Source organism: Vicugna pacos, chromosome 1 (assembly GCF_048564905.1).
Source record: "Vicugna pacos chromosome 1, VicPac4, whole genome shotgun sequence".
NCBI classification, from domain to species: domain Eukaryota; kingdom Metazoa; phylum Chordata; class Mammalia; order Artiodactyla; family Camelidae; genus Vicugna; species Vicugna pacos.
Genome location: NC_132987.1, coordinates 33,534,120 through 33,555,930, shown reverse-complemented (window position 1 = coordinate 33,555,930; position 21,811 = coordinate 33,534,120). Strand labels below are relative to the sequence as shown.

Below are 21,811 nucleotides of genomic sequence, written 5' to 3'. Positions count from 1 at the left end.
GCACTTCAGAGTTTTCAAAATGCTTCTGAAGACATTATCTCAAGTTCCCAAGAAGAAATATACAGGCTCGTGAGTGCTGGACTTTCAGACTTACCATGGGTGTTAGGCCATTACACACATCTTCACTGCAGTTAATTTCAATGTGTCTAGGGTTTCATTGTCCTAATGCCTTTGTTTAAATTGTGCACAGAGATGCTGCAGGAGTAGAAGTCACAGCAAACTCACAGGGGGCACATGGAACATTTAAAAATTTTGAGGGAAACAGAAACTTAACATCTATCAGACATTGTGAAACTACTAGCTTGAGATGGGTCACATATTTCAATATTGCACTACATTCCTTTGAGGTGGTATCATAGCTTTGGAAAGGTAGGTTTTTAGAAGTTACCATGATGACAAGGAAGTACCTTGTGAAAATCATCGTGGAACAGGAAAGGTTGGTGGCAGAGAGTTCAATCTGTTCCCAAAGTTTGAGAAGTTGAGCCATGCTAGACCAGACACACCTGTCAGTGTGATTATTTAAGAATGATCTAAAATTTTTTTCTTTTGATAAATGTAATTTTTTTAAAAAGGCTACTGAGGTTTTAGGGCACGCCTACTTAAGTTTTTGGACTCACTATGTAATAAACAGAACTAACTATTCAGTATTTCTTCAGACCCGGCGGCACAGTGAAAATATTACTGAGGCACTAAATGCTCATGAACTGACATCATTTGGGGATGTCTCTCCTAACCCCATACCTCTTTTTTCAAATTTTTAAAAATGTAAAGTTGTATCACAAATCCAATTTTTATAAAAGGTTTGATTCATTCTTTTTAGTGTTATTCTCTTGCCAACTAGCTGTCTTACCAACCCCCTTAAAGGCTTGCATTATAGCTTTACGAAAAATGGGGCAATCGTGCATACTGATAAGCGACTTACATAATAAAAGCATAAGTCCAAGGTTCTCATACTCCCTGTCACGGTCGCCTCTGGTCTGGACGACATCATTGTTCAAATTAGGAACAGGTACCTCTATCACAAGATACTTCTATTAATGGGACAATTGTTTAATCAATTTACAAATCTACAATGTATATAATATGACTGGTGCCCCCTTAGGAGTCGCACACTTGGTCATGGCAGCCCCATTCCCAAGCCTGAATTCTTTTCACTAGTCAGAAGTTAATGCTTACCCAGCTCATCCACAAACTCATGAGCAAGGAATGTAACTTGATTTCCCTGTAGTTGAACTTAATTTATATTTTGTTCTCCCATTCCATTGGGAGTGACCCTTCCTTCTCTCCCAGGGAGACAATGGCAAGGTGCAGTTGGTTGCCGACCATGCTGCAACTCTGAAGGCATCTTTATTCCCCTCCCTGGGTGCAGCCAGGACACTAAGCATCTCACAAGGTGTGACACAGCCTCCCACAATGAAGAATGGTCTCATCCATCCTAAATGACAGTTAGCATTCTTCTCCTTTTGAGAAACATACTCTGTAAAGCAAGTTTTCCTTCAGCGAAGTAAAACTTCAAAGCCAATTTGAGTTCACAGAGGAAAAATTTCGTTATTAAATTCTTCTTTCTTCCTACTACATCCATAGGCGGGGTTTTTTTTTTTTTAACTGTCTTTTTTGTTTGTTTGTTTTTAAACAGAATGTCTCTTTAAAAAAAAATTTTTAGGAGGTGGTGGGGCAGAGGTGATTAGATTTATTTATTTTCTGAGGAAGTAACTAGGGATTGAACCCAGGACCTTGTGCATGCTAGGCATGCGCTCTACCACTTGAGCTATACCCTGCCCCCCACAGGCTGTTCTCATAATGAAAGAGAACTTGATGGTGTGAGATCACATATGTGTGAAGCTGCCAGGACTGTCCAAACTTTGACATAGGTTGTTTTGGTTTATGTACATGAAAAGGTTTCTGAATTTTCCTGAAAACAAAAACAAAAACAAAAACAAAAAATGTCATTCAGTGAATAAAACAAGGACTATTACTCTAAAAACAAAGAACCTGAATGACAATGTAAAATACAAATGTTATTTATTTTTTAATAAAACTCAGACTTTCCATAGAGCCCATAATGGAGCCATGTTATGTAGATAATGAAAATTCACATTCAAAGACTGACTTAGTTTTTAAATTTACTTTTTAATTGAGGGACAAAATTTGAATATAGTAAAATCCACCAGTCTTAAATGTACAGCTTGATAAAATTTTACATAATGAGTAAACCTATGTAAAGACCACTCAGCTGAGGGTATAAAACATTTCAAATACCCCAGAAAATTCTCTCATGTTCCCTCCTAAACCATCTCTCTCAAAGGTAACTAGTATCCTGAGATTTGCTTCTTTTGCTTAACATTATGTCTGTAAATTTTACTCATGATTGTGTGTAGCAGTAGTTTATTTTTTTCATTGCTGTGTAGTACTTTATTGTATGAATTTACCACAAGTAATTTACCCAACTACTGGTGATAGAGTTATATTGTTCCTTTATTTTTCTTTTTGGCTTTTAAGACTAAAGCTGCTATGACTATTCTTGTACACAACTTGACTAATTTTTAAAATCAATTTAACATTCAGCTGTGTTTTAATCTTTACTGTCACTGAAATTCAGAAAACTTCTTTCTACAGACAATAATTTCATAAGGAGGACTTTTCTATTGAGTCAACTCTTTGATGTTTACAATTGTCTGTATTTCTTTTGTGTCTAGTATAGAAGAAACACTTTGTTGTTTTTTAAGAAAAAAAAAGAAAACTTAGAATCACAGAACCTAAAACAAGCTGAATAATAGATGGCATTCTATAAGAAATACCGTTGCAGTTATCTGTTCTCAGAAACTGTTTAATATGACTGTCTAAAGCATTATTTTAAAAGTTATTTTTAAACCTTTGATAAGATTTGGAGAGAATTCAAGCTGTGGGTAGATGTCCCACTGACAAGGCAATCATATGAGAAGGCTGTCCAGGGCTTGAGGGAATTATTTAGGAAAACTTTAAGAACTTGAATGCCTTCAACCTTGTCATATGCTTAGATGCTTTTACTGTTTGAAGTGGTAGGGGAAAAAAAATTTGCTTCCCTCTTAGAAAAGTTGCTTTTAATTTCAAGGCATGCAAGTTTTACTGATACCTGCGGTATATATTTTGGGATAACAAGATAAAGGGGTGACAGGTAGCAATAGTACGTGACTCCAAGATATACCTGGTTTATTCCTAATTCATATTATCTCTCAGACCTAGAAGCCCCCTTGGGATGCAGCATCCAGCAGGGCTAAAACGACTGAGTGGCACTTATAGCCTGTTGTGAGAAACTGAGGTGGGCCAGCCCTAGGATTGCTAGGGGGCAGGAGAATGCTGTGGTGTTCTTAATGATAAAAGCTAAAATCAACCATATGCTAGGCACATTAATTCACAACAGATCCATTACTATTTTATAGAAGTGAATAAACACAGCTTTAGAGAGTTAAGTAGTTTGTGTAAGGACATACTGCTAGGAAGTAGTAAGGCTGGGACTGGAAGCCAGGTTGTTTGACAGTAGAATCTCGGCTCTTGATTGATGCACTGGGTGTAACTCCTGCCTCCCAGCTGTCTAGCGCATAGGAGACTAGCTGTCTCCCTTACCTCCAACTTAGGGTCAGGCTTTACCTGGAGCTGGACTCAAAACACAAACACCACTAGAAGCCAGGTAAGTAATAAAAATGATAGGAATGGGATAGGTAAGATGATAATGAGAATAAGAATTAATAATAAAATAACAACAAACACTTAGTGAGTTTCCATGTGTGCCAGGTACCACGCTAAGTGCTTTGCATGTTGTAACTCTTAATCCCTCAGACGGTCTCACGAGATAGACACTATTATGCCCATTTTACATGAAAGGAAGCTGGGGGTCAGAGGAAGAAAAACCACTTGCTCAAGGTCACACATCCGGGAGTGGAACCCTGAGATTCTGCCTGGGAGCCTGCCCTCATCTCTGTGCTATAGGCCACGGGCTCCTGGAGGGGCGTGCACAGTACGGCACACACTGGAGGGGGCTTGCCTCCAGCAAACACGGGAACTTCTATTCAGCAGTAGATGATCACCCTGCAGAAATTCATGCCCACTAGTAATACGGAATTTCACATGAAATCTCCCAATTTTTTAAAGTTAGAAATTATAAAAACAAAATTATTATAAAAACAAGCCTGTGGGCTGAGTCTATGATCTAGTTACTGCGAGTGAGTCTTCCTGGCAAATGAGGATACTTCAGCCCAGTGAACTGGCTTCTGAATGTAGCTCGAAACCGCACTGACAGAGAAGCTGGTGTCGTGAGAGCTAAGTGCCTTGACTCCCAGCCAAAGGCTTTGTGAGTGGATACCAGTCACCACCACATCACTGGCTGTTCATATCTTAAAATATTGGGACCATGAAGGAGGAGTTTCATTTCTGCAGGGTATTTAGATTACAAGCTAGTACTTTCATCTGGTTTGCAAAAGTTTGGCACAAGTTTATCCGTTTGGAGTATTATATTACCTTTCCAATTCTCTTGTCTTAAAGTAGGTCTGAAATCATCTTGCCTGTGCTCTAAAATGCTTGCATTCCAATTTTCCTAGTTGAAGTGTTGGTGGTTTTAACTCCAGCTCTAGGTAAGCCCCTTCCTCAATGGGAGGGAAAGGAGACGGCAGTCTCTCAGGTGCTATAGAATGGGACAATGGTCTTACTGAAGACGGTCCTCCTGGTACAGCTTTGGAAAAATTGCACTCTCACAATATATGCAATAAAATATCAAAAGCCAATTTGTCCATATAAAAACAATCTGTTAAACTAAATGTGATTGGATGCTCGCAAGATTTTTTCCCCTCTTAATATGCGTCACTTGTTTACTTGCTACTTGTTTTGTCTCCGGCCACCATGTATAGGAGAGCCATCAGTTTTAAACAGAAAGCTTACCAGACAACACTTCCGGAATTTCTTTTCTTCCTTTTTTCCCCCTTCAAATCCTTATATTCAAACTGGACATATACTCTAGGTTCTTAGGAAGAAGAATGTTTTAAGGGTTGTATTAGTTTCTTAGTTTCTTAGAGCTGTCATAACAGAGTGCCACATTTTAACTCGATCACTTCTGCAAGGACCCTATTTCCAAATAAGGTCACATTCACAGGTTCCAGCTGGACATGAATTTGGCAGTAGGGGGGAACACTATTCACCCCAGTGCATGCATCTACTAGTAACTGGTACAAAAATAATCAGAGTAGGTAGAGAACAAAATTCTTAGAATTAATCACTATGCAAGACTTGGAATATAAGCCAACAATCAGCTGGCAAGCTTGAGAGTGGATAAGTTGACAGAACTTTACAACATGCATTTGGGGTACTAACCTCATTCCTTCTAACTTCTTGCCTTCTCTACTCTCATTCTTTCCTTGGCTCTATTTTCTTCATTGACTTGTTATAATTTCCCTTTTCTCTGGTCATAGCCTATGAATTATTATAAAATACCCGATGCTTCTCTGTAACAAAGAATGGTAGGAATAAATAAATAAAATAATAAAATAACCCCCATTAATTTTATAATAGTGTTGAGATACTGGCCTCCAGTTGAGAACAAACTCATTTATGAGAAGTTTTCTAACATAATATGCCAGTATAGATCTCAGAGTGATGTCTCTAATTGCCTAGGCCCTTTTACATTAGGTATCTGCATGAGTTATAACTCTTTTGTGAAGATAAAAAGGCTGCTGCAAGAAAGAGCCCCAGTGCTATAAGGGCTGTCAGACTGGAGGGCATCTCAAATGAGATTAATGATGTCTGCCTGAATATAAGAAGATTTAGCATAACCAAGATTACGGATTCTGCGGAAACCTGCCAGCGCTCATTTCTTTGGAATAAATATTATTTTTAATTAAAGTCCTAAGGTAGGTTGTTCCTGAACTAATGAGATCTATAGTGATTATCTTTGGGAATTAATTTTGTTTCTTAATTCTCAGTCATTTTGATGATTATGGCTCATTCAGTCTTATTCAAGGCAGTCAGCTTTGTTAGGACAGGCTGATTTCTAGCTAAAGGTGCTAAATAACCCAGTATTTGTTTTTACATGGCACTCTCACTTTTTCTTTCATATATATATATATACATACATGTATATATATATATATAGTCACATTCCTTTTCATTATAGGTTACTATATTGCCATTGACTATAGTTCCCTGTGCTATACAGGACCTTGTTGTTTGTCTATTCTGTACATAGTAGTTTGTATTTGCCAATCCCAAATCTCAATCATTTTCTAATTATATTTATCATTTAATGCAAATGCTGTAATAGATTTGTCTATACAACTTAGCTGTATATGGTGAGTTGGCTTTATAAAATAAGATCACTCACAAGAGAATAAAGCTTCAATCTAAGTGAAATGACAGAATATAAAATCAGAAAATTATAGCACTGTTATTTTTAACTGTTTGTTGAATTGACTCTGGTTCTTTGCTAGGCACTATGCTGAGTGCGGTATACACATCAACTCTAATCCACATAGAAACTCTGCAAGGTAGAAGTTACTTCTCCTGTTTACTAGATTGTGGATCAGAGGCTCAGGAGGCAGGGTCGAGGTTTAACTCTAAAGCTCATCCTCATAGCACCATGCCAGGCAGCCTCTCTGCTAACAGGGGCAATCACCCAGCTTTCAGCAGACCTCCATATAAACATCAGTGTTCATCAGTATTGGCTCAACCAGACCTTCAGTGACTTGGTAGGATTGGTGTCTTGCCACTTGTGCTGTGTAACAAGGCACCCCAAAACTTTGTGGTATGAAAGAGCCATTTTATTATGCTATAGATTCTGTGCGTAAGGAATTTAGACTGGGAAATGAAGATGGATTATCCATAGGGCTTCAGCTAGGGGGACTTATGGCTGGAGGAGTCTGCACTCACATGCAGGTTTTTGGCCAGAACCTCAGTTGGAACTGTCAGCCAGGACACCAACATCTGGACTCTCCAAATGGCATAGGTTTTCCCACAACATGGCAGCCCTTGAGCCCTGGTCATCTTATAGGGCAGCTCAGGGCTCCCGGGTGAAGATTCCAAGAGAATTAGCCTTTCCTGAACTAGTCTTGGAAGTTACGCTGTGTCATTTCTGATGCATTCTGTTGGTTAAAAGCAAGTCACTATGATTGACCCAGATTCAAGAAAGGGGATATAGGCCCCCACCTCTCAATGGGAGAAGTGTCAGAGAATCTGCAGACATGTTTTAAAGCCATCACAGTAGGTAACAATTACTCTATTACATATTGTTACTTGTGGCTCACATGCTGGAGTTAAGGTTCTCATCTATCTCCCCACCCCTTCCTGCTGGCTCACTTGGTTCCCAGAAATAGAAGAAAGGGCACACTCCAGGCATGTGCACCTCTATGACTGGCTGGGACTTCTGACCCTAATTTCTAGCTGATCTATGACCTTGATTGATTGGCCGGGGAAGAGATGACACATTGGCAGCCTCCTTTTCAACCTTTTTCCCTAAGACATAGAGAGCCAGACTGTGCATCTCATTTACCTTAGATAGTTTTGCTTGGCTAAAATTTTTAGGAGCAAGAGTAGGCTGAAAAAATTCAAATTTATTGCTTCACTCATATGACATCACACACCTGGTTAATTCAATTTTTAGAAAACTAAAATATTTGTGGACAGAAAGACCCTGCTGGTGGAGACAGAAATCATCGGGCAAAGGTTGGTTGGTAAATGTAGCTTGGTAAATGTAGAGCATTCTCCATGTGCTAAAATATCAGATGAATGAAAAGTTCTTTTCCTTTAAAGAAGAAAAAGTTAAGTAGACATGGACACTACTAAAATGGAAACCGAGGTGATTAGGCACAAGAATTGGTGACTCCTTTCCCCTGAGCCCTCACCCCAAGACATACCATTTCAACACAGTCAAGCTGAAACATTCATGCCAGACCTCTCTAAGTGGGATACACTCAGGCTCAGAGAACCACTCTTAACTGACTAGCACTGGACTGGATTAGAAAGCTGCAGAGCAATGGTGATTAGGAATTCTCAGGGTCAAAATGCCACTTGCTCACTTCATGTTTGAAATGTTTGCACATAAAGCTATTGATGTTACTGCTTAACATAGCTTCATGAGAAGGGTTGCTTGTTGAGTTTTTTGGAGAGTTAGGAAAGGGAGCATGTCATCCAGCAGTATTCGATGGAACTGTTTTTCTAATGAACAAAAATTTGAATGGGTAGATGTATTATGTAGCTAGGTTTCTTTAGGATTTTCGATATTTCTAGAGGATATTTTCTGCTATGACAAGCTGATATATTCCATTTCCTAATCTCTCTTGCAACAGGGGAGTAGTCAGTTGACTAAGTTCTAGTCAAGAGGTATAAACTTCCAAGTCTCCTTTAATTTCAACTTCTGAGTCATTTTAAAAGGGAAGCAGTAGGTACAGCTCTCATGTTGCCTGGATGGTGGGCAGTGGTATGTGAGGGTGATGGTCAGAGCGGTACTGAACCACATGATGGGAAGCCACCTACTGAGGCTGGTGAAACAAGAGCCAGGGGTCCTGACATATGAAGCCACCCTACCTGCCTTTAAATGTTTTTCACTTGAGAGAGAAATAAATGCTTTTCTTATTTAGGCCACTGTTTGTTGTTACAGTTGTTACTGTTTATGAAGCTAAAACTAATTGGTATACTTAATTAATTCTAATGGATACACTGCCCTGGAAGATAATTTTATCAGCTTTGGTCCCAGCAGGAAACAAATGACATATTCAAAGGACTTTAATGAAGGCCTTATATACAGAGATGTGAACAGGGTGAAGGGAGCCAGAGACTAATGCACAAGAAACTGTCCCAGGCCCCAGGTCTGAAGGAGCAGTGGGAGGGAACTGTTACTATAACATGGTGAGAGCTGTGTCCTTGAGAGGGGGGCTAGCCTACAGGAGTTGTGGCCTTAGGAAAGCAACCATGACTGAAACATGGCCCTGCAGGGGCATCGAAACCCAGTTCTCTCTCCTCCTTCCTGTGATTTCCTGCCAGTGCCTCCTATTGACTGAACCCAGCCAGAATCCAGAGGGCAGGGAAATGGGTGATACAGTCTATGAAGGTCAGCCTCCTGGGACACTGCAGAAAAGAAAAGAATGAAGAATGACTCTGAATGGATGATGGAGAGAACTAGCTACTTACAATGTCCCCTCACTATAAAATGACTTTTTAGTTCTTAAGTGATTTGAAAAAGAGATTGAGATAATCTTAATTTGTATGAACTCATCTAATTCAGAAGCTTACTTATTATTGCTGTAATTTACTAGTTTAAATGTGACAAGTAGATACCCTATGACCCAGCAATTCCACTTTTAGGAATCTACACAGCCATTAAAAAGAACGAGGAATACAGATGGGCTGCTGTGGAAAGTTATCTAAGGCAGATAATCAGGGGAAAAAATTAACTGCAGACAAATCTGTTCTCAGGGTCTGAAAAGAGAGTCCATGTGTCAATATCTCAACAGAGATGTATCTGTTGAAGCACAAAGGGAGGCTGGGAGGACCGTTAACAATGGTCACCTGGTGGGGAGCGACAACTTGGCAGCCGAGTAGGAGGGGCAGATATTGTTTATTCAAAAGCTGGCTGCATATGGATGAGTTATCTTTTATGGGTTTTTTTCCCCAGTATTTTTTAATAAAAGACCCAAATCACAAAAATGTGGAAAATATTACTTGAGAAAAAGCTTAATTCTTTACATAATTCATTTTGTATATTCTTTTTTTTTAGCAAATGAGCATATTTAATAAATTGTGACCATTTGCTAGCTGGCATAAATTATATAATTTATAGAAAAATATATAAATGAATATTGAGAAAAATTTTAAGTACTTAGCAGAAAGAGAATGAGATTAGTAAAATGGTGGCCATTCATATTTAACTTACAAATTCCACATCTGAACTGGAATCCAATATTCAAATCCCCCATTGACATTTAAACATTAGATTATTTTTTTTAATTTGAAAGTAAAAATACATTTCAAATCTGTGCTGTCTTGTTAGTAGAAGGACAAAGATTTTTGTCATAGATGGGCTAATTCTAAAATCAGTGTTTCAAAAAATAAGAAAATAAGAGAACTCTGAAAGTTTTACAACTCTTTCGAAGCTCTTTAAGGTCTGTGTAAATGCCCTGCTAAAGGGATTTAGAAATTAATTGAACAATGTCTTTTGGGAATTATACTGCAGTTATTACAGCAAGACAAACATATCTAGAAACTGGAACTTCAAGTTCATAACCCTAAACAGAAACCGAGTCTCTGGTATTTTCTAGACTGTGTCATATGCTAACCTATTTACCAATCACTTGTCATCTTCTCTTATTAATTATAAAAAAGATGAGTTAAAAGTCTCTGAGCACCTTTGCTGAAAATGGCCCACATGGCCTTGGAAACACAAGTGTGGTTGTAGAACAAATGTTAACAGGGGGTGGGGGGTGAATTAGGAGTTTGGGATTAGCAGATACAAACTACTATATATAAAACAGATAAGCAACAAGGACCTACTGTATAGCACAGGGAACTACATTCAATACCTTGTAGTAGCCTATAATGGAAGAGTATATAAGTGTATGAAAAAGAATACATATGTATAACAAAATCACTATGCTGTGTATGAAAAACCAACACAACATTGCAAATTAACTACATTTCAATTTAAAAAATGTTAATGTGAAAATGGTTTTCTTCCTGAAGGTTCAAGTGTTTTAGATGGAACAGGTCTTACATAGCATAGGGACTGGGATGCCAGTGATGCTCTATGGTAGGCATAAAAAATTTTGCTCAGTGAACTACTTCAAACATGGAGAAAGTATATTTTTGGAGATTGTAATTTTGATTGACTCCCCATTTTCATTGTATGTAATGACACTGCAGCTGATTCAAATACACAGCATTCTGAAAAAAGTATTTTTTCAAACTATTAATAAACGAGTTATCTTCTCCAGGTCATTTAGACTTACAGCAGAAAGAGAAGAGAAAAGTTACAATGGGGTTAAATAAATAATCCAGTTACAGGATTTGTTTTTAAAAAATCTACCCAAGCTTTAATATAGTCGTTTGATCTACTGTGCTGCTGTTTGGAAAACATTTATTTATTTCTCATTTGTGTTTCCAGTTCCATTTTAAGTTTATAGTACTTTCATGGAACATCCATGGGTAGATAAACTGTAGTTATGGATTTCATTCAAGACATGGGATTTTAGCAGTTCATTTTTTTAAAAGATTGTGAAAGGAGCCTACACTGTAACAGGTCTTTTACACTGTGGGATTTAAGCCTCAGTTCCATGTCATAAGATGTCAAGAAGAGAGGGTCAGTTCAGTTCACCATTCTCTCCTAGAACTGCAGCAGGATCATTTTGCCATTCCTTCTCAAGACCTAAAAATAAAATGGTACACTGTTGAGTTTAAAGTGTTGTGTCTTACTATATTGGTAAACTGTACTTCTTGAAAACTGACCTATTGCTCGCAAGGAGAGCAATCACAGGAGCCAGCAGGTGGACCCTGAATGACCACACCCACGTCGTTTGAAAATATTATTTGTATAATTTAAAAACTGGCCCAGAAAGAAAGTCTGGGCAAGGGCAGGACTAGTAAGATCCCGTTTAACTCTAGCCCCACTGACATTAGTCACTAATGCAGTGAAGGCACTGTGTACTCTGACCTTCCCTATGATTTTTATCAGGCCTTTGTCAGCTCAGAGACATTTGAAGAAATGTCAAATCATAGAAATCAAAGTAGCTAAGTTACAGAACATCTATTTATTTATTTAGCTTTTTATAGTTGAATGTTAAATGTATTTATTAGTTTTTTTGGGGGGGGGGAAGGAGGTAATTAGGTTTAGTTACTTATTTTTAGAGGAAGTACTGGGGAATGAATCCAGGACCTTGTGTATACTAAGCATGCACTCTACCACTTGAGTTATACCCTCCCCCTTATTTATTTAATTTTTAAGTAGATTTTTTTTATTGTGGTAAAATACACATAATTACCATCTTCACCATTTTTAAGTGTACAGTTCAGTGGTATTAAACACATTCCCATTGTTGTCCAACAATTACCACCAACCAGTCCCATAACTCTTTTCATCTTATAAAACTGAAACTCTATACCCATTAAACAATAATGCCGTTTCCCCTTCCCTGGCAACTGCCATTATACTGTCTGCCTTTATGATTTTAACTACTCTGAGTACCTCATACAAGTGGAATCATACAGTGTTTGTCTTTTTGTGAATGGATTATTTCACTTAGCATAATGTCATCAAGGTTCATCCATGTTATAGCATGCTGTAGAATTTCCTTCCTATTTAAGGCTGAGTAGTATTTCATTGTATACATACACTACATTTTACTTACCCATTCATCTATCCATGGATACTTGGGGTGCTTCCATGCCTGGGCTATTGCGAATACAGCTGCTATGAATACAGGTGTACAAACGTCTCTTCGAGACTTCGCTTTCAATTCTTTTGGGCATATATCCAGGCACCTATTTATTTTTTGCACTTGCTCCAAATAGCCTGAGTAGTTTTAATAGCCACACTGCTAAACAGACTGCCCATTTGAGATGGGGACATTCATTCACTGAAAAATATTTGAGAACCTTCTTTGTGTCAGGCATAGGGTAGATTCTGGGGATACAATAATAGCAAAAGTAACCTGGAAATATATGATGACAGAGCATTTTCTTTAATTTGGAAAAAACCTGCCAAATAGAATATACTGATCAACAGCCATCTCTATGATAAAAGATGAAGATAATTAGAGAATTTACAAGGAGTTCTTTCTTACTTCCATTTTTATTCTTGTTCTGCTATAAAGACTCAGATATTTTCTTACCAAGATGACTTGTTTTTCCATTATTCCAAAAAGGAGCTCGAAAGAGTAAGTAGGGCTTACATTTAAAGGATGGCATTTCAACATTTTCTAAATAATTCAAGGACTGTATCAACTGAGTGAAGGCCAAGAGCTGGTTTAAAACCTCTTCCATCATACTCAAAAGGAATTTTGGGGTAGGGAAAGAGGAGAAGAAAGGAGTAACGTGTAAGTATTCCAAGTCAATTCATTTATAGTTTAGTGACCAAAAATGTCCTATGTCTTGTTTCATTTCTAGCTTTTGTTACTATCTTAGTTGCTCACTTGAAGATTTTCACTTGATACTCAAACCAAAGGAACATTTGGGGAGGGATTTAACCACAGGCAAGTGAACTGTATCTTTTTGTTCCAAAACAATGCTTTCTGTAACAATGCAAAGTGGAAAAACAAAGAGGATCAGGGAACACTCAGTGGTCCCCATGGCTATGAAAGGCCTTACTGGCAGATGCAATTCTTTCTTAGCACTGAAATTCTCCTTTCAGCTACTATTGTCTGTCTTGCTCATGTCATCTTGGCTGACAAGTGGTGGTGACCCAAGACTGCTGGCAGTGGCCAAATGAAGGTTTGGCTTACTCAACTGATTCTCCACTAAAAGGAAGAAATGGTCAGAGGAAGCCACAGGGTGACCAGCAAACTAAAAATTTGCCTGAATTTTTAAATAAGGTAGAGAGGGCAGGGCCACTTGGGTCTTTTACAAGAAGGGAATGGAAGTGTAACCATGGGTTGGAAGTGCGACAGTTCCCCAGCCTCCCAGAGCAGCAATAAGGAAGATGGAAGTGATGGCTGTGCATCCTTGTGGCTCCAGAAGCTTTCTTATTCTCCAAGTGTTCTTTCAGTTGTGAAGTCATCATGAAGCCTTCCTTAATTTTTTAACTTACAGTAATTTCTCTCTTCTTTGCAATCATGTCCTCTTCTCTGCCACTAAGTTTCTCATGTCATATATATGTCTGGTCTTCATAACTAAGCCTATTGAGGGCAGGATCCCTTCTGGATTCACCCATATATACCCAAATGCCCTTACTGTGCCCAGAACAAACTTGGCAGTCAAAAAAAGTTAATGAGTAAGTGGGTAAATCTGACTGAAGAATACCTGAGTTCCCCAAGTAAGCAGGGAACAGGCCACTAACTGCAGAGCAATCAAGGTTTCTTGTGGTCTTGGCAGGGAAGGAAATCAGGGAAAGCTGAGGACAAAGCTGGGATGAGGTCTACTGGCCATGGCAGTTCAAGCACATACATAAGGAGCATGCTGAGGTTGGGGTGGAGCTTTTCAGATCATTACCCGTGCAACTGTTTGTTCCATATTTCATTAAGATGGCTACCATGTCAATATGTTACCTTGGCACAAACAGTACACTTTTTCTATCAAGGGCTTTCTTTTGTGCTATTTTACTAAAAAATCAAAGACAGCAGGTCTGCTATTAGTATCCTCATTTCGCACACTAGGATGCTGAAGCGAGGAGGATGAATGACTCAAAATGTTCTTTCTCATATTCTTAGGTATCTGCCTCTTCATAATTAGGAAGTACCAGGAAAAAAAGTTTTTATTCCATTTTCCCTGAGAATGTGCTCAGTTCAGAAATGAAAACTTGTACTATTAGTACTCATCATTTTGTATGAAGTCAGTGTTTCAAAAAACACTTTGAGGTCTCATGGAAGTCCAAATTGTTGCCATTAATCAAGTGACATGAAAAGGATTGTTCTGTTTTATAGACTCATTATATTAGGATATTAAAGAAAGCTTGGATGCATCACCTAGCTTGACTTTGGTGATATGTTTGATAGTGGTCTATGAAGTCTTTCTCATTAAATTTGATTTGGCTTGTGCGGTAATACTGTAGTCTTCAACAGGAATGCAGGTAAACAAAGTTAATAATACATTAAAATGAATCATATTGGAAATCAGGAAGGAGGGGAATAGTCACTGAGTTCCTGCAGGGACTAAAGTTTAATTAATTCAAAAAAATTATTCTCTATCTTGATGAAAAATTTAGCTTTAAAATACAAATCTATTGCAGTTCAAGCTTCTGCATTTGGGCCACTTGTCACAGAGGAACATGGGTGTTAAATATAATTAAAGTGGATGACAGTATTTTCACTATTTTATAAATGAGGAACATCAGGCATACTGAGAAAAAAATGCCTGGTCCAGGTTCTTTGGAGAATCACTAGTGGCCCAAATGACAACCCATATTCTTGCCTAGACCACTGATACACACTTCCCCAAAGGGGAACAGCCCTTTCACTATTTACAAGTTACATAATGAATGAAACACAAAATTATTCAGTAACTATAATCCCTTTTTAAAGTTACTACAAATTTGTATATGTTAAAAACCACACAAACCTGAGTCCATACTGGGCACTTTTACTTATAGCTAAGGGAAAAAAAAAAACAAATCACTAGCATATATTAGAATATGAAAACATGTTTGTATGAAAACAAGTATTTTGTCATCAGTCTATTTTCCATGCCTTTTGCAACTGGTTTTTAATTCTTTGTATTTTTCATTTTTAACAGGGATTACAACTTTAGTCATTTCAGAAATTTCAAAAGATGGCATCAAAATCTCCTATATATTGGTAATACTAGCTTAAGAACTTTTCATGCTTATCTTGTGTTCTGAGCTGCATGTAGTCTTCACAGATACAAATTAGAGCAGAACAAAATAGAAAAGGGTAACTGTTGAAAACTAGTTTTGTAAGGCAAGGCCTAAATGTCCTTATCTCTGGCATGTTCAGTAATGGAATGCATAGTTGATTTTCATTCAGCTACCAGTGAAAGGTATTCCACAATGACAGATAGCCTTATCAAAATTACCATTAGCTGGCTTCCTCTATAGGGAACAGCAGTTGGTTAAGTAAGACTGAAGTGAGAGCTCTTACAAGTTTTCTCAGAAACAATTCCCCACCATGATATGTGGCCAACTGGTTAGGTCTTGTGTGAACACATAATTTTTAAAAGAATGAGCTGGGACCTGCTAACATGATTCAAAGGAGCATCTAGTAAAAGCTGATGTCTAAGCAATAAAGCAACAATTCGTTTAATTTTCAAGAAATTTTTTCATTAAATTTGTTATTCCTCTAAGATTAACATGGCTCATTCTGCTTAAGATTGTTTATAGTGCTTTTAATTGTGCCTAAAATTTTACAATAAGGTGAAATAAAAGATTCAAAAATGGTTTTATAATATATAGAAGATGACCACTCATATTTATTTTGATTTTTTTATATATATGATTAATCAAAATTGTGCCTTTAAATGGCAACGTGATATTTATTGTATTCAGAAACATTATTGTGTGCCTTTTATTTTAACACTGCTGTTCTTAGGATTAGCTTCTTTAACAGTATGACATTTTCATGCATTCTTAAACTTTACATTAGTTTTACTATTCAGTGTTTGATTAAGTTCAAATCAACAAATATTCAAGCCTACGTGAGAAAAGAATGAAATGAGATTACCTTTATATATAATCATCTAAGTTATTTTTAAGAGTAAAAAGTTAATACTGGGATTTAAAAACCTAAATTTCCAATGTTACTGTTAATTCAACCATATGTATGTTAATTAGGCCACAGGACTGCCCATTAGCCTTTCTTGTCGGAGAGCAATTAATCTCTTGAACCACTTTTCCTCAGCATCAGCTTTCTCAATAAATAACTGAAATAAAAAAAAAGAAGAAGAAAAAACGTTATTGTTTGCCAACAACTTGGATTTGACCCTACATAATAAGATAAGTCACCTGTACAGAACACTTCCTTCAGCACAAGATTTGGATAGTGTTTAACTCTTGCTGACCTGTTAACAGAAGATCATCTATTTGGAATAAAGCTCAGAAAAGTCCTAGAGTAAAATGACTAATATCATCATCAATGGTTAGCAGTTTTACATCTCATTTTGAGAAGTTCATTTCCTACAATCTTTGTGGGAGACATAGTGGCATGACACCATTTCACAGAAGACAGCCGAGTATGATAATGATGTATGCACAGTCAGTGAGCCAACTGGAGCACAGCCAGAATTAGATCTTTCAGTGTCAGATTAAAAACAAAACTCTTCGATTTGCTTATTTTTCTTACTCACTGAATCTTCTAGAAGTCAGGTAACATGAGTTGGACCAAACCAGATTCAAATACATGTAATAATTCTGAGGGCTGGAGGTGAGCTGCCTATTTTTAGCAAATAAGAACATATGAATCCATTTCCTCCAGGGGTCTTCTTGTCACCAGCACAAAAGGACAACAGCTTGAATTAACTTCAGTCGACTAAACTTAAACTGATATTCTTAAGGTTTAAGGGTCTTACATTCGGATGGGCCAGAGAATTGTCATCTTGGTACTTGATGGCAGTAGGGATGCTGCTAGGGTCTATTTCTTTTTCATTACTTGGTGGATCAGCAACTACTGACGTTGGTCCTGATGTTGCAGCTGCATGCTTCACTTCACTAGGTTCCACTGACTAAACATAAAACACACATTGTTAGCTGGATCACAAGATACAATTAAAATTTTGCTTTGATAATATTTCTGCTTTTGAGTAATAATTGCTCAACTGCCCTTCTTTGAGATAATACCAATCACAAAAAGGTCCTAAGTTACTGAATAAGAAACAGTTATTCCTAACACAAGCAAACAAATACAAAACCACTGTGAAAATGTTATTTCTTACAATCAGTATATTTTTAAGAAATTGGTACTTATGAGTCTATACTACTGAAAACATATACATGTTTCATATATCTAAATTCTATTAATCAAAAGAAGCTTGCAACAAATCTCTACTTAGTTGGTCTCTTTAGGTATAAAAGACAAATTCAAAGGTTATTATTATAATTTTTTAATAAGTCTTACTGAGATACAACTCCATATCACAATTCATATAGCTTTTACCATATCAACAGAGTTTTGCAAATAACACCACAAGCAACTTTGGAAGATTTTCGGCATCCTCCTAAAAAACCTCATACCCATTAGCAGTCACTGCTCCCCATTTCTGCCTAACCTTCCCATCTCTAGGTAACCACTAATCTACTTTCTGTCTTTATGGATTTGCCTATTCTGGGTATTTCATAGAAAAGGAATCACATATGTGTTTTTTTTTTTGTGACTAGCTTCTTTCATTCAGCATAGTGTTTTCAAGGTTCATCCATGTTTGTAACATGTATCAGTATTTCACTCCTTTTTGTTGCTGAATCACATTCCATTGTATGGCATATTATGTGCCAGGTACCGTGCTAAGTGCTGGGGACAAAAAGACCAATAAATCTTTCTGCTGGAAGGAACCAGGAGTGTAGTGCTAAGGTTAATTCCAGTATCTCCTTCCCTGAGAGAAGAGGAGGCCAGGGAAGTGGCCAATTAACAGCACAGTTGCAGGAATACTATGAGATGGATTAGATGAGAAGTTGAAATTATAAGTCAAAATAAAAAAACCCTAGATGACTGGGAGATTAATTCCTCTCCTTAGCCTTTTTCTCTACACCTATTGATTCTACACCTATAGTTTTTCAGTTTCCATTTTCTTCTGATTTAATCTACTTCTGAATATCCACTTCTCTGAATGAAGTGCAAAACAGATGTCACTGGGGAAAACATCTAGAAAATGAAATATGCATAAATTAGTTAATCCTTTATTATAATAATTTATCTTATTTAGAGTTGGAGATCCATCTATTTTACCAGTATTTACTGGCATTACTAATTGCTTAGCACATTGCTTACACAAGGGAGGATAAAAAGATATGTTCCCTGTCCAAATTGGAAACTATATTTTTCTAATAGGATGACAGATCACTAGCAAATACATACCAAAATATATAATGACAAACTGTTCACAAGTTACATAGAGATATTTTAAAAAATATTTGGTAAATTTGATTTGGCAGTTTTCTTCTTATATTTTGGAGCTAATATTATTTTCCTCCCCAGACCTCAAGACATTCCCTAAGTGACATTATTTTGACCCTTTTGTAAAACTGGAGCCATTTAACAGTCAAGCCCAACATTCTGCACAGGGGAAAATGGGAAGTATGCTAATCCAAGGAGGTCCAGGACATCACTTTTTGGTACTCTAAGTTGCCAGGCAGGGAATATAGAAGCATGCTATTCTGAATATATAGGCCATAGTTTGACAGGGCTCGGCTAGGAGACTGGCTGCCCAAATTGTGAAGTGCTGTTATTCTAGTCGCCAAATATGTGGATTACACATGTTCAGAGATAACATTCTATTATAAAAACCAAGTAATCTGATTTTGTTTTTACCTACATAGTACATTGAAGTTTTCTCTGAAAAGTGCTTAGACACACATAAGGTAAAGTTCTCAAGGGTTAGGATCAGAGCATAGGAGTTATTATTTAATAAAGGGTAATGAAAAAAAAATGTGAGGAGAACCATTAATTCCTTCTTTATGTAAGTGAGGAAAGCTGTTAGAGAAAATTTGACCATAAAAAACCCTCAACATGGCCACTATCAAAACATCTGGCTTTGAGTAGCACTGCCACCTAATGGTTCAGTTTGGAAAAACTTGTTTTCACATGTACTTAACAAATACTTAACATGTACTTATGTCAAAGAACAAATGATCATGCGGCTTAGGGTTATTTACCCTCTTTTTGAACACAGGCAAGTATCTGCCAAACAATAATTTCAGGATTGAATAATTGGTAATAAACTTATTTGGGGCAGCAGTTTGAAAACAAGTTGCATCTTGGTTCCTGAAGTTTATGATAAAGCAGGAACTATCAGATTATCTACTCTCACTAGAGAAATATGATTGCAGAGAGTTAAACTAGTTAAATCAATATGTGTTGCAGGAGACACAATGTCTAGCCTGTCATTGGTAATAGCCACTTTTCTATTAATAGCTTCCTAGCTTAATTAGTAGAATTAACACAGCTGAAGACTCTACCAACTGAAGGGGTGGCTAGTTACAGAAAAGCCTTTTTCAGAGATACAAACTTTATACCAATGCATGTAGAACTATCCAGGAGATAAGGATGTTGAAACTTGGGTCATAATTTAGTCCTCAAGAGAGTTAGTCTTTGCTATGCATCAGGGATAGCCCATCACATCTCCCCATGACCTGGGTGAAATGGTCCTCAGGATAATTTACCTTCTTTTGCTAAGTAATCTCCTGATAAATAATTCAGCTTCTTGGGCATCCTGAATCCTTCACCTTATACTGCAGACACAGATATTTTAGTACTGGAAAGGGATATCACTTTCTAAACTAATAAATTGGTCCTTTGTTTTATATTACAGTCAAGTGTGAATTTATTCATTGTTGACCCATCACTGCTCTTCTGATCATTTTGAAATGCGGTGACTAATAAAGTCCAGTGTTAGACGGCTAATACTTTATACTATTGTACATTCACCAAGGTAAATGCCATCTTCTGAGGTTTTTTAGCATATTTCCCTGCTGCGGTCACTCTAATGCATGCTTTCTTTATACTTCAACAGGCAATATATGTTGAGTTCACAATTATGAGAGATGTTTGATTAGTAGGAAAAACATGGGCTCTGGAGTTGGATAAATTTGGTTGGATACTGCTTTCTATTATTTATTAGCAGTTTGACCAAGGGTTATAAAATTTGCTAAACCTCAGCTTCCTCAGCTATAAATAACAGTTATTAGGATATTAGGTAAATTATAAGTACTACATGTGTAAGGATTAATGGTAGCCAACATTATTTTAAGTTCTTTAAATGTATTTTAAAAGTGGGGCTAGGAAACAGCATTGTTTTATGTCATTTGCTTAGTGCTTTAACGTTTCCAAATGACTATCTTGAAACAAACTGGTCCAAAGCTGATGTCTCTAGATGAAACCAGTAAGTTACTATGGAAAGTAATTTTTAACTATTTGCTTGGTAATACAGTAGGCTACCAAGTCTCAAATAAGGCGAATTTTAGAGTCCAGATCATAAAAATCACGTAAAATAATCTCTGGCCAGTCAAAATGGGAATCCTTTTATCTACAATTCCTCTTAAGGATGCCACAGACAAATGTTCAGTGTTCAGTAAGGAGAAGAGGTGGGGCAGCAGCAAGAACAGCAGTAGTATAATAGCTTTTACTTTCCGAGTATCTGCTGTATGCCAGGTGCGAGTCTAACTGCTTTTGGTAAAGTATCTTGCTCATCCTTACAAAAGCCTCTGCCATGGGTATTATCCCCATTTTAAGAAAAGAGAGCCAAGGTTGCATGAGGTTATTATGTAGTTTAAGGACGTATATAGCTAGTAAATAGCAAAATCAGAAAGTGGTTCCAGGTCTCACTCTACATCTCATGCTTTTGACCACTGATTTCTAATTGCTAAATCCAAGAGATACTGCAATTTGGTTTGAATTTTAGAGGAAAGAAATAAAAGTGTTGGTTAAATATTTTAACTAAATACATTTCTAAGTGGCTCAATTTGCAGTGCTGCATTAACATTTCTAGGCTGCTTCTGCTTCTCTGTCATACGTATCTAATCTAGAACTAGTCAGTTCTAGGTTTTCCAGGTTGATTTTCTATCTTTCTATGAATTCTTGTTAAGGGGAACCTCTTTTTAAAAAACAGTTGAAACAGAAGGTGGGTTTCTCTCACACATATTTGTGAAGGTTGCTTACAAAATGAAGAGGCTCCTATTCTATCTTATTCCTCTCAATCCCTAATGGTGGCTTCTGAATTAGAAGCACAAGAAAAGCTATACTGAAGGTGAGTAAATTACAACTTAGCATTAAAACCTAAAGCAAACAAAAACTAATTATTAAAATAATTAATAATGGTGGTCCCTCTAATGAGATGATGTGAAATTTTTTTTATATTGGTCCCATGGGTTTTGTTATATAGGGTTTTTATTATAGATGTGGGGACAAGAGTTTTTCTCTTGAATTCAGTCAGTTATCTTAAGATTAACAGCTATAGAAAATAATATTTTAAAACTTTTCAAGGGAATATA

At 37.0% G+C, this 21,811-nt stretch overlaps 1 protein-coding gene across 5 annotated transcripts in view; it reads right to left on the bottom strand.

Moving 5' to 3' along the window:
- Positions 1-12,780: 12,780 nt before the first annotated feature.
- Positions 12,781-21,811, bottom strand: part of RSRC1 (arginine and serine rich coiled-coil 1) — a 355,005-nt gene continuing 345,974 nt past the window's right edge. For all 5 annotated transcript variants that reach the window (XM_072959887.1, XM_072959884.1, XM_072959896.1 and 2 more), the window contains 2 exons: positions 17,182-17,334; positions 12,781-16,536 (listed from right to left, as the gene is read on the bottom strand). In XM_072959887.1, the coding sequence (XP_072815988.1) occupies positions 16,444-16,536; positions 17,182-17,334 (246 nt within the window). In that variant the 3' untranslated portion in view covers positions 12,781-16,443. The remainder of the gene's footprint in view (positions 16,537-17,181; positions 17,335-21,811) is intronic.